This window comes from Alternaria infectoria (genome assembly GCF_024043175.1).
Source record: "Alternaria infectoria strain BMP 0036 chromosome Unknown scaffold_11, whole genome shotgun sequence".
Classification (NCBI taxonomy): Eukaryota; Fungi; Ascomycota; class Dothideomycetes; order Pleosporales; family Pleosporaceae; genus Alternaria; species Alternaria infectoria.
The window spans coordinates 980,827-993,737 of NW_026250700.1; the positions used below are offsets into that span (position 1 = coordinate 980,827).

Below are 12,911 nucleotides of genomic sequence, written 5' to 3' on the forward strand. Positions count from 1 at the left end.
CCACATCTATTTCCAAGAGCAGGATTCATCAGGGCTCGAGCGCGACAGCCGAAATGATCCAACTTCCAGAAGCAGGGCAAACATGTTCACGGTCCCTGGCACAACAATAGCACACCGGCAACAGTACCTGAAGAGAACGAGATTGCAGGGATCTGGATAGCTGTCAAACTACTCACAGTCCCTGTGGCGTTCTTGACTGCGCGCCGCTGTCATTTGGAGCGTGCGTTAGCGCCATGAGCTGGTGCTTTACCATGCCCCTATCATCACCAAGCGCTGGTCCTTCCGCGCTGCTAATGGAGGAAATCAACACTAAGGCGCAGAAACTACTCTCCTCAACATCAGAGGTATCTCGATGCCGGCATGGTTGCCGAGTATCCTTCCAGAGGGGTACCCTTCTAGCTAGCATGGCAATTGCTTTTAAAGAGCAGATGTGCCACCGGTAAAGGACTATCTACAGTATCAAGCCACTCTTTCTACTTATTAAGCCTTCATCTTGCTTCAGGAAAGCATCATTCATTCGTCTTTCACTATGAAGTTCTCTATTCTTGCGCTCGCAAGCGCGTACACAGCCAGCGCCGCCGTCCTAGGAGAGAGGCAAACATACGGAGTCAAAGGCACACCTGAGGGCTTCGGAAGGGGCACTACGGGAGGTGGCAATGCAGCCTGTGTTGTACCTTCCTCTGTAGCCCAGCTGAAGACCTGGCTCAGCGACAACACTGCCCGTTGTATCGTACTCGACCGAGAGTTCAACTTCAAGGGTACTGAGGGAACCACAACAGCCACCGGCTGCCGTCCCGCATCCAACAAATGCCCTGGCAACGGAGGTCAGGACGCCATCAACTCTGCCAACTGGTGTGACAACGGAAACGCTGGAGCAGGCGCTACGTCTGTCCAGGTCAAGTACGACAACGCTGGTGTAACTGCCATCAACATGGGCTCCAACAAGTCTCTCATCGGTGTTGGCAACAAGGGTGTCATCCGTGGCAAAGGTCTCCGCATCGCCAATGGAGCACAGAACATCATCATCCAAAACATCCACATCACCGAGCTCAACCCACAGTACATCTGGGGCGGCGATGCCATCACCCTCGACAAGTCCGACCTCGTCTGGATCGGTACGTCCACTTCCTCCCTTCTTAACCCCTCCCGCATCTAACAACCCCTCCAGACCACGTCAAAATCTCCCTCATCGGCCGCCAAATGTTCGTAGCAGGCTACGGCGCCTCGGGCCGTGTAACAATCAGCAACACAGAATTCGACGGCAGCACCTCCTGGTCCGCCTCCTGCGACGGCCGCCACTACTGGACCATCCTCCTCCTCGGCGGCAGCGACCTCATCACGATGAAGGGCAACTACATCCACCACACCTCTGGCCGCAGCCCGAAGGTCGGTGGACAGGGAAACACGCTGCTTCATGCGGTAAACAACTACTTCTACAGCAACACGGGTCATGCATTTGATATTGAAGCTGGCGGTATGGTTGTCGCTGAGGGCAATGTGTTTCAGAATGTCAACACGCCACTGCTTAACAATAAGGGGCAGCTTTTCTCGGCACCGAGCACGGGCGCCAATGGTGTATGCCAGACCTATCTTGGACACACTTGCCAACTTAACTCGTTTGGAAGCAGTGGAAGCTTCAGTGGTACTCAGACGGATTTCCTGGTTAACTTCCAGGGAAAGACTGTTGCGGGTGCTTCGGCCGCGAGCTCGAATGTTGCTAACACTGCTGGTGTTGGTAAGATCTAGAGTAAGTTGACAGGGGTTGGGTCGAGTTGGAGGTTTGCGCAAAGCATGAGGCCTTTGCGAGTCGGAAGGCGACATGATTTATCTTCTCTGTATCTACTTTACCTTTACCAAATATGTACATACAATCTACAATGCAACGACCAGTTGCATCACCATCGATCCCTCTATGCTTACTCCCCTCCAAAAACCTCCCTAAAAGCCTCCAAATTCCTCATCCCAGCCGGCCCCTTCGCATAAACCGCAAAATCCGCACTCTCAAACCACCCCTCAAACTCTTCCTCCCCCAACACGCCCTTCATCTCCTTCGCCACAGCCCTAGGCGGACACCCATAAGCCCCACAACCCATCGCGCCCAACACCAACCTACCCACACCCTCCCCCGCCGCCATCCTCAACACCAACCTAACCTTCTCCCGCACCTCCTCAACAACGCTCTCCTCCCTAAACCCCACCTCCCCCTCCGCATCCGTCACAACACCCGGAAACCTCGGCGCCGCAACCGTCATAACAGAAACCACAAACCGCTGATCCCCCGGTAACTCAACAAGCCCATTATCTAGCGTATCCTTAAACACGACGACGTCGGGCGACATAACACCAGCCACACACCCCTCCCCCGTATTAGCCCACGGATACCATTCCGGTTTCAACGTCGCATACAACGTGGATGAATAACATAATGCTTCTTCCTGTGTGGAAGATAGTGTGAAGCGCCAGCCGCCGCCAGGTTCGGCGTCGGAGGCTAGGTTCAGGATGCCGGGTTTGGAGTTGGAGTTGCTGGGGAGGGAGCGCGCGAGGGCGAAGGCGTCGCTGTTGTGGATTTTTGGTAAGGGGCGTGGGGGGTGGGATGGGTATGTAGGGAGTGTTTTTAATAGAGGGGGCAGTTGGGATGGGATGAAGTAGCTGGTTAGGGAGCCGGAAGGTGTTGAGGTGGCGATGGAGGACGAGCGGGTTATTGTGTCTTCGCAGATGCGGCGGCGGGTTGCTAGGTCGAGCATTTTGGGGGATTTGGTGGAGGTGTTTCTCATGAAATTTCCCTTGTTTATCTTTTCGTGGAGTTCTGACATAGTTTTGGGACAGTTTTGGGTAAACCTGGAAAGTGACTTGGTTCGGTAGGCAGCAGTTTCGGGACTCGTGGCGGTGCAATGTGGCGCAGTTACGAGTCGGGCAGTTGCCACTGTTGACGGAACCTTCCCTCCAACATTCCATCGGGCATTTTTCGTGTCACATCTACGAAGAGATGTGCGAGACAGATGCCTGCTCATTATCAACCGAAAGCTGCTCACCGGTAGATGGAAATTGCACCGCCACTTTGAACCAACTTGACAACGTCCCACAGCCACGGTGGCCATGACCATATAACTCTACTACAAGCTACTCTTACATGTCGAGCTCTTCACCATCAGCCCAAAACATATATCCAGGTGACTATCAAGACGAGCACCGCGTACCCACTCATCCCTTCATTCCGACTTCCTCCAAAATGGAAACACTACACCCATCCAACACCCGCCCCTTCCTCACCCTCTTCCCCCGCGAAATCCGCGACGAAATCTACACCCACCTCCTCACCTCCCTGCCTCCAAAACTTCAATACGCCCAACCCAGCCACCCCTCCCTTTTACCACCCCTCAGCTCGCGCCTCCCACCCTACCTACGCCTAAACCGCCAGATCAACCAAGAAGCCACCGAGGTATATCTGCGCCACACCACCATCGCTGTCAACGACGTGTTCAACCTGGAACTATGGATGGCCAGCATGCCACCCAGCGCATGGTGCTGCATCCAGCACCTCGAGATAGGGACTGTACGGGAGACTGCGCTTGTACCGCGATTGAGCCCTGTTTGGTACCGCGCTGGGAGTGTTGTTGGTGTTGTGAAGAGATGTCCCGGCCTCAATAGCCTGACTGTTGGTGTTTCGGGGAGTATGTTTCTGAAGAAGCAAACAAAAGATGAGGAGTCGCAGGGCGAGAAGACGTCGCGTTTGGTTAATGAAGCGACGTTTGGGGATATGGCGGACCTTGCAGACATGATGGGTTCTACTAGGCTCCAGAAGTTGGAGTTGGTTTGCGTCGATGGTAATGACTACTACTATGCCGATCTCGAGGACAGCGATGTGAAGCCGAATAAGAGTCCGACTTGGACTGCTTTGAAGGACGCGGCTCAGATTTGGGCTGAGAGCTTTGTTGAGAAGAGCAGGGAGAAGCGAAGTAACGTTGATGTACAGGTCAAGATTATTCCGAACTTGGGGTGGTCATGGAGGGATGAGATGTGCTTTTATCCAAAGGAACGTGTCACATCCTTTCAGTATCTTTGCTGGTTTGGGTAGGAGTTCAGGGTTGGCGTAGCTGGATGTTGCGTTTGATTGTCAGCCCAAGGGACGGTGATGTAGTAGAATGCGACAAGTAGTTCATTCTGATGCTGTTCGTATACACTAGTAAAATGACCGTCCTTTTGTTCCATTCCACCGACTTGTGCTATCCAAAGTACGTTTGAGAGACTTCCCATGCGAAGCGTACATGGCGATAACTCTCCTCGTGGCTGCAACCACTCTACCCACGCCAGCAAGTGGCGGACCTGGCTTTTTGATAGAGGCCTCCTCCAGGAGAAGGCAGCCCTTCAACCCCCCCAATTAGGCCCTTGCAGTTATTGTCCCTATCACACGTTCTGTCAGCAACCAGCTTCAAGGGCCTTGGTCTCACATTGCCCACTACAAAAGAGAACCAGCCGCGTAGCATATTGCACAGCACGATGATGACTTACCGGAAGAATCGGCATCTATAGCCCGCGAAAACTGTGCAGGTAGCGGCCTGTCCTGGAAAGTTTGGCGAACAACCACCGTTGGCTATCAGGGGGGCTCTATGACTCAGATGATCGGGTATACCGCCTGGCTCATAGTAGATGTAGCCGGCGTCGGAAGCACGGGGGACCAGATGCGTGGCCTCTGTTTCGGCCGTTGGAAGGCCGCTCGCTAGAAATGGGAGAGCAGCGAGGGAGAGGAGGGCAGCGAGATGCATGGCTGGTCGTTTTGCGGATAGCTTGGTAGTGAGAAGTGGTGTAGAGTAAGATGGATTGATCGGAGTGTTCGATGATACTATGTGTGACGACAGAGAATAGGCAGTTTATATAGACAGCGAGATAGTTCGTGAGAAGATCTCAGCGATGGATGCACGGTGAGAGATGGTGATACTACCATGTGTGATTCCGGCGCAGTCTGGCTCGTCTGATGTGCACCAACATACAGGCACGCCCTTACTTTTGTTGGATCTGGCGAATTCGTAGAATCATTTTATCCTACTATTGTTCTTGTAATTAAGATGGGAATAAGAGCGATAGATTTCTGAAAACACTGGGAGGTGCACAGTGGGTAAAACGGTCTTCGCATAGGCCTTTTGTGTATTTACCCACAGCAGCACGCCACAGACCAACAACAAATTCTACTCAAGAGTTGGTAGATCTAGAAACTTACCCATATATGTCTGGTATCTGTCGTTCCTAACAGCACTCCGTGTTTATCGTGGATGAAGCATGAACAGCTGAGCTGAATGATGGTACCATGGAGCTATGATGAGAACAAATGGGAATAAACGCAATCTTAACCTACAGTACAGGACAGCTCGTCCAAGGTTGTAACTGTAAGAACGTCCAACTCATTGCTTAATTGTAATAACCAATACTTATGCAAGACATGTATTTTTTAATACTGTGCACAAACGTACTTAGGAAATACACAAGCATTGCAATAACTAGCGTGTTGCTTAGCTACGCCGTACCTGCGTTTTCAACCCATGCACATCCAAAGAACAATAGTAAGAACATCCAACGAGCAACCGCCATCAGCAGACGACTTCCAGATGGGGATCGCGCTTGCACTCCTTACTCCGGCTATATCCCGAGGTCTTCTGGACCTTGACGGGGTAGCGGGTATGTGTGTGGACCGGCAGACTGGCACCCAGTAGTGCTCGTGTGGCGATGGAGAAAGCACTTAGAAGCACACCCTTAATACTGCGAAGATCTTGCGATGCCTCAAAAGACGATCCTAGATTGTGGAACAGTGACCAAGAGAATCGGGGTTTGGATAGGGTGGCGGTGGTCGTTTGGATAAAGGAAGCGAGGAGCGAGGAAATCTCCGTCATGTAGTTGTGTGGCGTGGTCTGTAAACATGCGATGTGCCCAGATATACTGGAACACGAACAAGTAGTTGCGACTCTTGACACATGGTTAGCCGTCGTGCTTTAGACCTGTTGTTGAAGCTCCTCGGACGTCTTTCGACCGTGTCTCTTTGGTCGTAGACCTTTGCAGCCTACGCGTCAGTTTCGCGTCGGAGGCAGATAGGCGAATATCATTACCAACACCTCTTGAACCCCATTAACATCCAACGTCTCAGCATCTCCGGGAGCAACACCTCAGCCCAACCCCAAGATATCCAAACTCCCCCACTCCCTCACCACAGGCCTCACACCCCCACCCCTCCTCGCCCCCTCCTCCATATCACCCCCCAACCCAACCCTCCCACAAGCCGCAACCGCCAAACTCCCCGAAGCATGCACAAGACTTGCCACAACAGGCGCCTTCCCATCACCGACCTCAACCACCTCATCAGCCTGCACAGCTCCCTCCCTCCTATACGGATCCCTCCAAACCCTCACTTTCCCATCCGTCCCACCTGCCCAAACCTCATGAGAAACCCCCTCAACGTCATACGGGCTCTGTCCCGCATTCCAAACATCAAAGCCCAGTTTCTGACGAGTGAGCGCTTGCCTACCCGCACAGTAACCCAGCGTGAGCGAGAAGTTGCGGACGTCGTAGATGAGAAGGACGTCTGAACTGCGTTCTGCGACGTAGAGGTATTTGCCGCAGGGACTCCATTTGAGGGATGTAACGCCGTCGCCCATGACGCTTTGGAGGTTTTCGTTGCGGAATTTGATGCCGTTGATTGTGCCTGGGAGCGAGAAGTGTGTCACTTCTGTGCCGCCGATGGGGTCGTAGATCCCAATGTACCGGGTGCGGGAGCCGGCTGCTAGGATGCCGTCGTGTGATGTGTGGGATGGGGGTGAGAGGGACAGAGCGGAAATATGGCCTTTGAAGCCGCGACCTCCGCCTTTGAGTTTGTTGCGTTTAGCGGGTATGGTGCGGATTGTGTGAATGGGCTTATCGGTCTCGAGGAGGTCGAAGATGGCGATTTCGTCTTTTGAGCCGGCGAAGAAATGGGTGCCGGTGGTGGAGTAGGCGAGGCTGAGAGGTGCAATGACGGCTTCAGTCAGGTTGTTGATGAGTTTGTAGGATGCTAGAGGAGTGGATATGTCCACCGGTTCTGAGGTCTGATTATCTTCGCTGTGTTTCTGTGAGGTAGGCCATAAGGCGTTGTGCAGACTGATGTAGGCATCTCGTCGACTGATAAGCACAGTCGTACTGCTGGCATCTTGTAAATTGAATAGTGGGTTGACAGCAAAAGCCCAAATAGGATCGGCAGAGCGAAGAGATGCGTACGGCGTGAGAGGCTGAGGGTTGGTCTGGGTCAAAATGTCGTTGGAGATGGGATACACGGAGAATTGACGGCTGTAATCCGACGTGAAAACGCAGCTACCATCCGGTGAAAGTTGAGCTTCTTGTATGCAACTCGTGTACGGTGGGGCATCCAACACGTGATCTGAGCTGACAGACTCGCTACCATCTTCTGATTCCGATTCCGTTTCGGAAGATGAAAGTGACGATCTCGGAGAGAATTGGCGATCCGAGGGGTGATTGTTGTTCTTGTCTTCCGGCTCGTCTTCCATGGACTGCTGTTGTGCCTCATCGCGGCTAGCCATCACCCTCTCTGCCTCGCCTGCCTCGTTTGACTCAGCAGGATTCCGGTATTCATCCCTTCCCTCCTCTCGTTCCTTCTCTTGCGCGTCGCATCTCGAAATCCTTGAACTAGCCAGACATCTCACATTCATAGCCGAAGCAGACATCCTTTCAACGCGCCATCTTCTGTCAGTAGTACAGCGCCTTTGAAAAGCGACCGGTCCTGCCTGTGTTTCGTGTGTCAGGAAATCATTGAAGCTTGAGAAAGCGATTGGGGACGAAAGAAGCCCGTAGCATAGTCCACTAGCTTGCGCACAGACCCTCCGTTCCTCGCTCTGCAACCATCTCGAACATCATCGTCATGGCCCACCGAATACTTTCCCACCATGCTCGACTCCCCGCGCGCACAACCACCACAAGCATGGGTTGAGTCGCCATACTTGCGGTCGCTCATAGTAAGTAATGAAATCCTTCAAATCTCAAGAAATTGGCTTCCAATTCCTTTCAAGCACGCGACAGCGCATTCATTCGAGTCATCGTCCCACACCGTCTACAAACAACCAAACCCCCTTACACCTCCATACTAACACCCACCCAGGCAGGCGGCCTAGCAGGCACAACAGTCGACCTATCCCTCTACCCCCTCGACACGCTAAAAACGCGTCTCCAATCCGCCTCCGGCTTCGCCGCCAGCGGCGGCTTCAACGGCATCTACCGCGGCGTCGGCAGCGCAATCGTCGGGTCCGCGCCCGGCGCCGCCCTCTTCTTCATAACCTACGACACGATAAAACGGACCTTCGCGCAGAGCCAAAGCCTAGCTACAACCACTGTGCGGTATAACGCGGAAGGAAAGCCGTATAAAGAGGATACACGGGACAGTGGCACAGAGGCACTCGTGCACATGGCAGCCGCGAGTGCGGGGGAGGTCGCTGCGTGTGCGGTACGTGTACCTACGGAAGTAATAAAACAACGCGCCCAGGCATCCCAACACCCGTCCTCCCTCTCCGCGCTCACCTTCATCCTACGCCAACGCCACACCCACGGCCTCGCACACGTCTGGATGGAACTGTACCGGGGGTGGTCGATAACCATAATCCGCGAAGTGCCCTTTACCGTAATCCAATTCCCGCTTTGGGAGGCGCTGAAGAAGTGGCGGATGAGCCGGACAGGGCGCAGCGAAGTAACGGGTCTGGAGGGGGGTTTGCTGGGGAGTGTGGCGGGGGCTGTGGCGGCGGGGGTGACGACGCCGTTGGATGTGCTTAAGACGAGGATGATGCTTGCGAGGGAGAAACAGCCTATGATGCAGATGTTGGCGTCGATCATGAGGGAGAGTGGGCCGAGGGCGTTCTTCGCGGGGATGGGACCGAGGGTGGGTTGGATTAGTGTTGGGGGAGCGATTTTCTTGGGGAGTTATCAGTGGGCGAGTAATGCGTTGGGGGGTGTGGTTGAGGAGTGAGGTGTGAGCGGTATGGCTGGTCATGTTTATGTTTTTGGGGAAAGAGTGAAGGAGGGAAGAACAATAATGAGAGTATAGGATTACATTTATCCTACTCAGCCGCATGAGGCCGAGGCCACGGACTCATGGAAGAGTCTACTGGCGAGCGGGTATGCTATATACACTATTCAACCCCTCTGGTCTTTATCCAAAGAACAATACCAAACCCTCCCGATCGAGCTGCAACACAGCCAGCCACCCTGCCCCCTTGCATATCCAAACCACTCAACTCCAAACCAAACACACCCTACGGTCCAAAAACCGCAGCATCCTTAGTACTCCTATCCGCCTCGCTGCTCTGCTTCCCCTCACTCGCATTGCTACTCCCAGGCTGCGAGTTCAACCCCGCACCCACCTTCAATCCGTGCATAGGACCAGGAGGCGCACCAGACTGCGGCCCAGGGTAAGGCGCATGTCTGATTTCCTTTCGGCCATTGGCCTTGTAAAGGAGGAGGACGTCGCCGCCACCGCGCCAGATGTGTGCGCGTATACTGGCTAGTGTCATGGTTGGCGGGATTAACTATTGATATGAGGATTAGCACAGTTCCCTCCACCAATGCCATATAACAAGTAACTGTTAAACTCACGTGATTATTACAATACAACTCCAAATACTCATCCGGCTTAAGCACGCCACCGCTCTCCGCCGACTTCTCGAGATCCTCCTTGGTGGGCGCGGGTTCAATGCGCTCAGCCACGTAACCCAGTATCTTGCGTGCGCGCAGCATTCTATTTGCATTCAGGCGGTTGTTACTGAGAGTCGCGTTAGCGCTGGCGGCGGTTTCGAAGGGGAGGGCAAAGGGAATGTACCCGTCGGATGAGATGGAGGGGAGCGTGTTGTTAAACGGTTCAAGTACGAAGGACACTTTGACGATGTCTTTGGGCGGGAGTTGGTTCTGTGAGGGGGTGATTAGTAAAGAGGGGGGTTAGGGTGTAGGGGGTGACGAACTCGTAGTAGGACTTCTGCTAGCCACATTGGTGCGGCTTTTTCGATGAGGTCGGCTTGGGTTCCTAGGGTTCCGACTTTGCCCTCGAACAGATCGGCTACACCGCCGGAGTCGGGGCGGTCCTCCTGAATCAGAATGGTGGTCATAGCAGGTGGTTTGAGTACAGGTGTTTCGTTGGGCAGACTGGGTGCAATCTGCGTGTCCAGCTTGGTCGCGCCGGCCGCAAGCTGTTCCTCGTAGCCCTGCCGTATCCGTTGAAGAGCGCCGAAGAAGTTATCTTCAATGGTCTTCTCATCCGTCTTGTTGGAGTGTGCATCGCTATCCTCGGCCTTTTCGTCAACGGCGGGTTTGGCTGGCTCTGGAGCGGCTGTGCCAGTGCTGAACTTCTTCATGCTAAAGCCCATGTTAAACTTCTTACCAAACATGCCTTTGCCCTTCTTAGCTGGCGTGTCGGCCTCGGTAGGTGATTGGACAGTCTCCTCTTTTGGGTCCGCAGAGCCGTCTTTCGAAGCCTCGGTGGCTTTTCCACTTCCGTTGCCGTTAGCAGCAGAGGCAGAACCAAAGTAGTCACCGCCTTCTTGAGTCGAGCTCCGTTGGGTTTGCGTCTTCTCCAACTGTGCGCCCTCTTCCTTGGTTGGAGTCAAGGGGTTGGTGGTAGAGTTGCGTCCTGCACTCATAGGTGCTGCCATTGGCGTGGCTAGACCAATAGCTAGACCTGGTGTATGTGGTAGACGCATTCCGTCAGCTCTGATGGTCGAGCCTGAAGCAGGCCCTGAAGTCGCATCTGTCCATCCGTTGATGTTCATGTTCGGTAGCTCGATGTTTGTCGGGCGACCCGGCTGTGGTTGTTCTTCCTTCTGTTTGAGCAGCTCTGCGCGCAGGACCTCATCGCGCTTGATTTCCTCGTCGATGAGGTTCGAGAAGAGGTATCGTAATATCCATTTGCCAAGGTTTATGCGATGGTCTTCCCGGAAGTCAATCTGCTCCTCTAGTTCCAGCTCATCTGCGTATGTCTCGGCATCGAAACAGTAGTTCTCTTCAAGCATGCACGTCAAGGTTCCTATCCTCGTATCGACAGCGCACCAGTGAGCGACGGTGTCGACGGTGTTAACTTCTGGCACAACGTCCTCCATATGCTTCTTGCCGTATGACTTGATCGGTGCGCATTGCAGTAGATCCCATAGAACCACCTCTCCCGCAGTGTCGAGAGTGAGGACTCTTCGCCGATCGTTGAGCAGGTGATGCTTGATGAGACCGTTCTGGCCTTCGATTGTAAAGTCTGGTAGTGCCCGGACAGTCCCAACAGCACTGTGTTCGGGAGCCGCTAGTACTTCGGAGGGTTTGCGCGTGCTGGCTAGAGTTGAGGTGTCGGCATCCTTGGTCGCAAGCGCTTGCGGGAATGGCGCAGTATTGGACATGCGCAGTAGAGACTTGAGCGGAATCTTGGACGTTTCGTTCTTCGGAGGGCTGCCAGCGGGAGGCGAAGGAATGCGCGATCGCATAGTCGACACGCTGTTCCTATGCCACTTGTAGGATTCTGGAAGCTCGACCTCGGCCGCGGTTTCGACGTCATTCCACCGGTTGATGCTCGAGCTGGAGGTCGCAGTCCAGATATAGTCGCCAGCTGCGACAATTTTGTTCACACCCTCGTGCTCCTGACACACTGCTAGCGAGAGACCTTCGTCCATCTCGGCGCAGTTGCGCACATCACTCTTGGCGACTATGCCAGAGCGATCGGAAGAGTAGAAGACATCGAGTTCGAGCGAGTCGGAGTGCAGAGACCAGACGCTGTCGTTGTGCATAGTAAGCGTGTACATGCAGCGACCTGCCGTCATGGACCAAACCTTGACCGTCTGATCGGACGAGCCCGTCAGGATCATGTCGCCGTCCTGGGCCAGGAGGATATCGCGCACATTGTCCGTGTGTCCGACAAACTTGGTGATGCGCTTGCCCGACCTCGCGTCCCACACGCGGACGATGCTCTCCGGTCCGCCACTAGCGATGAGGTTGGGTGTCGCTGCCAGTGCGTATACAGAGCCCTTGGCGGTGTTCTCATCCTCGCCGACAGCAATCTCCAGCTTCTTGCCCGCGCCATTGAGGTCCCACAGGCTGATCTTGCGGTCCAGGCCGCCCGAAGCTACCCAGTTCTCGTTGCCGCCCGGCGATGCGACGCGCTTGACGTAATCGGTGTGCAGGCCAATCGTCTGCGGGGGCAGCTTGTCGGTGGCAGCGGGTCGCCATACCTTGACGGTGATGTCGGAGGAGGCGGAGACGAGGGCGTCGTTGTTCTGGGCGAGGACGATGTCGTTGATCCAGTGGGTATGGGCCTGGACCTGGTTGCGGAACTGCGTGGGCGGGGGCTTGGAGTCGGCCGTGTTGGAGTCGGCGAAGGGGTCGTCGTCGTCTTGGGTGGAGTGGTCGAGGTCGAGATGCAGGTCCCAGGCGCAGATTACGCCATCACGGCCGCCCGAGTAGAGGATCGAGTTCTTGGGGTCGACGGCCAAGCCATTGACTCCCAGCCTGTGCCCGCCCGCCGAGTTGGCCAGTGGCAGCACTGCGCGCCCAGGTCAGCTCCAGCTCCAGCTCCAGCTCAGCTTGTCGCGACGGCGCATGCAGCAGCCGACACTTACCGTACGAGATACGCTTCCGCGCGTTGCGTCCCATGCCCCAGAATTAGCCCTGCGCGGACATGGGCGGTGAATAAGTGTGTTGGTGGAGGGTAAGTCTGTTTGTACCTTCTATGGGGTTGAGGCGGCTTGGTAGGAGGATTCCAGGCGATGTCCCCTGCCCGGTGCATCATAGTCGACCACTGCAACCCGCGCCGCCCGGGATTCTTACCAGGGCTGGGCCATCAGGCGCGGAGAAGGCTGCAAGTGCCTGCGCTCGTTCCCAGCCGCGCCCGCTGCTTTCTGGAGAGAATGGATACGTCACCGCCG

At 54.7% G+C, this 12,911-nt stretch overlaps 5 protein-coding genes across 5 annotated transcripts; 3 read left to right on the forward strand and 2 right to left on the reverse strand.

Moving 5' to 3' along the window:
* Positions 1 to 529: 529 nt before the first annotated feature.
* Positions 530 to 1,746, forward strand: J4E92_007186 (uncharacterized protein; the record flags this gene model as incomplete). Its single annotated transcript, XM_051498549.1, has 2 exons — positions 530 to 1,115; positions 1,169 to 1,746. 2 exons carry the CDS (start codon positions 530 to 532, stop codon positions 1,744 to 1,746), a joined length of 1,164 nt encoding a protein of 387 aa, XP_051351483.1.
* A 1,483-nt stretch (positions 1,747 to 3,229) lies between these two features.
* Positions 3,230 to 4,075, forward strand: J4E92_007187 (uncharacterized protein; the record flags this gene model as incomplete). The annotated part of the gene is made up of 1 exon (XM_051498550.1): positions 3,230 to 4,075. The coding sequence occupies one exon, from the start codon at positions 3,230 to 3,232 to the stop codon at positions 4,073 to 4,075; it is 846 nt and encodes a 281-aa protein (XP_051351484.1).
* Positions 4,076 to 6,152: 2,077 nt separating this feature from the next.
* J4E92_007188 (uncharacterized protein) lies at positions 6,153 to 7,685 on the reverse strand (the record flags this gene model as incomplete). The annotated part of the gene is made up of 2 exons (XM_051498551.1): positions 6,153 to 7,628; positions 7,680 to 7,685. The coding sequence occupies 2 exons, from the start codon at positions 7,683 to 7,685 to the stop codon at positions 6,153 to 6,155; spliced, it is 1,482 nt and encodes a 493-aa protein (XP_051351485.1).
* A 234-nt stretch (positions 7,686 to 7,919) lies between these two features.
* On the forward strand, positions 7,920 to 8,989 carry J4E92_007189 (uncharacterized protein; the record flags this gene model as incomplete). Its single annotated transcript, XM_051498552.1, has 2 exons — positions 7,920 to 7,988; positions 8,132 to 8,989. The coding sequence occupies 2 exons, from the start codon at positions 7,920 to 7,922 to the stop codon at positions 8,987 to 8,989; spliced, it is 927 nt and encodes a 308-aa protein (XP_051351486.1).
* A 286-nt stretch (positions 8,990 to 9,275) lies between these two features.
* Positions 9,276 to 12,639, reverse strand: J4E92_007190 (uncharacterized protein; the record flags this gene model as incomplete). The annotated part of the gene is made up of 5 exons (XM_051498553.1): positions 9,276 to 9,548; positions 9,616 to 9,781; positions 9,839 to 9,924; positions 9,978 to 12,529; positions 12,606 to 12,639. 5 exons carry the CDS (start codon positions 12,637 to 12,639, stop codon positions 9,276 to 9,278), a joined length of 3,111 nt encoding a protein of 1,036 aa, XP_051351487.1.
* Between the last annotated feature and the right edge of the window lie 272 nt (positions 12,640 to 12,911).